Below are 2,500 nucleotides of genomic sequence, written 5' to 3' on the forward strand. Positions count from 1 at the left end.
GGGCCCCGCTCGTCAGAGGCGGCAGAGTGGGATAGTTCCTTTTCTTTAACCAAGTCTTCGCCCGGGGACTCGGAGGGACCGCGGTACGGTACCTGCTCGCGCGGGCGATCCGGGGAGGGCGACCCCGGCCCGCTCGCTGCCTCTGCCACGTTTTCCCGCCCCTCCCGCCCCGCCCCGCTCCACTCTGCCGTCCCCCACCCCCCCCCCCCCCGCTCCTCGGGTCGACCAGATGGCCCCGAGAGAGCTCCGGGGCTGCTGTGGATGGGGAAGTGTTGGGGAGAGGTAGCCGGGCCGAGGTCCCGGGGAGCCCCCCCGAGGTTCGTGGATGGGCCCCGCTGCCGGGCGCCGTGATTTTTTTCGCCTGAAATGGGCCTTTTTTACCACCAGATAGGTGCTGACACGGTCTCCTCTGGCGTCTCTCGCTGGGGGTTCTGGGACTCTGGACGCGCGCAGGGCGCTGGGCTTTGGACCGCCGTCTGGCGCCCGAACCGGCCCTTGCCACTTGAGCCGCCCGCTTGGGCCTGCGCGCCGGCTCTCGTGTGTGCGCCCGGCTTGACCCGACCCGCGGTGCCGCCTCCGGTCTCTGGCTCACCCGAGGGCGGCGGGGCGAGGTGGTGCGTGGGTCTTCTACCCCGTGTGACTCCCCTTCCCCGCCGCAGGCACCCGGTGGTGGCTGAGACGACCCCACCCCGCAGGCTCCGTGCCACGTGTCAGGCGTTCTCCTCGCGGGGTCGTCGGCCACTCTTGCCCGAGAATGCAGAGAGAGAGAGAGAAGGGGGGGCTGGGTGCCGGCTGAGGCTGAAGCAGGCTCCTCCGGTGAGGGTCCTCGCCGTGCCCCTCCCCCCTCGGGGCCCTCGTGGCCCCTGGCTCTCTGGAGTGACTGATCGATGTGGTGATGACGCGCTCTCCTGGGCCGGGCCTTAAGTCGCGCCAGACGAGGGACGGACGTTCTTGGTGAACGGGACCGCTCTTCTCGTTCTGTCCGCGGGCCCCTCGCCTCTCTTGTCACGCCCTGCCGGCCTGCCGAGGGGTGTGTGGGAGGCAGGGGTGGTGGTCTCCGGCCCTGACCTGCGGTCTCCCGCCTCCTGCCTCACGGCGTGGGCGGGGCCGTGGTCCTCGGACGCAGCAGACGCTCTCGCTTCGCCTCCTCGGCGTGTGCCTCGCGGGCGGTCCTCCCCGCGTCGGTGGGGGCCGTCCCGCCGCTGCGCCGCGCGCCCGCTGCCGGCGCGTGAGCGTGACTTGCTCGGTCCTCTGTGGTGCCCCTGGAGCGCTCCAGGTCGTCCCTCAGGCGCGCGAGGCCGAGCGGTGGTGTCGTTCCCTTTTCCCAGCGTGCTCCTCGGGGTCTCCGCCGCGGTGGTGTGTCCCGTGAGTGGCTCTCTTGGGGGGGTCGAGACGGTAAAGGGCGCGGGGGCTTGCCTCTGTTTCTCTGCCTCGGTGTGGGGGACGGGGGCCTGCCGCCTCGTCGCCATCGCCCTCCCACGGTGTGCCGTGGGGGGACTGACTTCGTGGCCGGGCCGACGCCGCGTGTGCCGCCGCCCCCCACTTGTGTGTGTGTGGGGAGTCGCACGCGGGCGTGGGTGCGATCGTGTTGGGCCGGGGCCTGCGAGAAGGGGGGCGTCTGTCGCGCTTCTCGGGCGTGCTCCCCCCCTTCCGGAGCCCGGTGGACGAGCCTGGGGGGTCGGCAGAGGTTGTGCCCCCGAGACTGTGGCCGCGAACGCTCCAGTGGGCCGTGTGCTTACCCATACCGCAGACCCCCCCCCACCCCTCCCACGGCCAGTCGTGGACTTGGTGGCTCGTGGAGCGCCTCCGTGGGCCCGAAGGGCAGAGACGATGGGTGGGGGATGACGCACCCTCGGTGAGAAAAGCCTTCTCTAGCGATCCGAGAGGGAGCCTTGGGGTACCGGACCCCCCAGCCGCTGCCCCTCCCAAGCGTGCGGTGGCCACGGTGGCCACCGCCAGAGCCACGTGGGCGGCAGAGGCCCTCGCCCTCGCGGGAGGGCTTGCGCCGGCCCCGCGGTGGGGCCGAGCGCCGCTCTTTGCCTACCGCGGCCCGCGCCTCCCCCCTCTGAGTCGGGGGAGGGTCCCGCCAGGCCGGTGTCCGGCGCGTGGCCGTGTGTGCGCGTGTTGCGTGCGCGTGCGGTGACCGGCGGTGGCGAGCCCGAGGTGGGGTTCGGGGACGCACGGACGTCCCGACTCCCCAGTCCCGCAGCCGCGAGGAGCCCGTCGCGCCTGCCCTCGCCGCGAGTCGCGGCCGGGGGCGGTGTGTGGGCACGGTGCGGGTCGCCTCGCCTCGGGAGCGTTTCCCTGGGGCGCGAGCCCCGGGGGTCGGACTCAGATGAAGGCGGATGTGGCGAGGACGGAGGAGGTTGAGTTTGGGCGGACGGGTCCCTCCGTGTCACGCGGGGGGAAACCGTCGCACACGGGCCCCGGCGGCGGGGCCGGGTCGTGGGAGACCCCAGGGTGGCCGGGGCCGGCCGGCGTCCCAGGCGTCGTGGGACCG

At 73.2% G+C, this 2,500-nt stretch overlaps 1 protein-coding gene across 1 annotated transcript in view; it reads right to left on the reverse strand.

The window, feature by feature from the left end:
• Window positions 1-1,090: 1,090 nt before the first annotated feature.
• The window catches only part of LOC125961080 (collagen alpha-1(I) chain-like), a 4,469-nt gene continuing 3,059 nt past the window's right edge, over window positions 1,091-2,500 (reverse strand). Inside the window, exons 3-5 of the mRNA XM_049697215.1 lie at window positions 1,740-2,304; window positions 1,503-1,600; window positions 1,091-1,377 (exon numbers count right to left, since the gene is read on the reverse strand). Coding sequence (XP_049553172.1) covers window positions 1,091-1,377; window positions 1,503-1,600; window positions 1,740-2,304 — 950 coding nt within the window. The remainder of the gene's footprint in view (window positions 1,378-1,502; window positions 1,601-1,739; window positions 2,305-2,500) is intronic.

The sequence above is a fragment of the Orcinus orca genome, chromosome 14 (genome assembly GCF_937001465.1).
Source record: "Orcinus orca chromosome 14, mOrcOrc1.1, whole genome shotgun sequence".
Classification (NCBI taxonomy): domain Eukaryota; kingdom Metazoa; phylum Chordata; class Mammalia; order Artiodactyla; family Delphinidae; genus Orcinus; species Orcinus orca.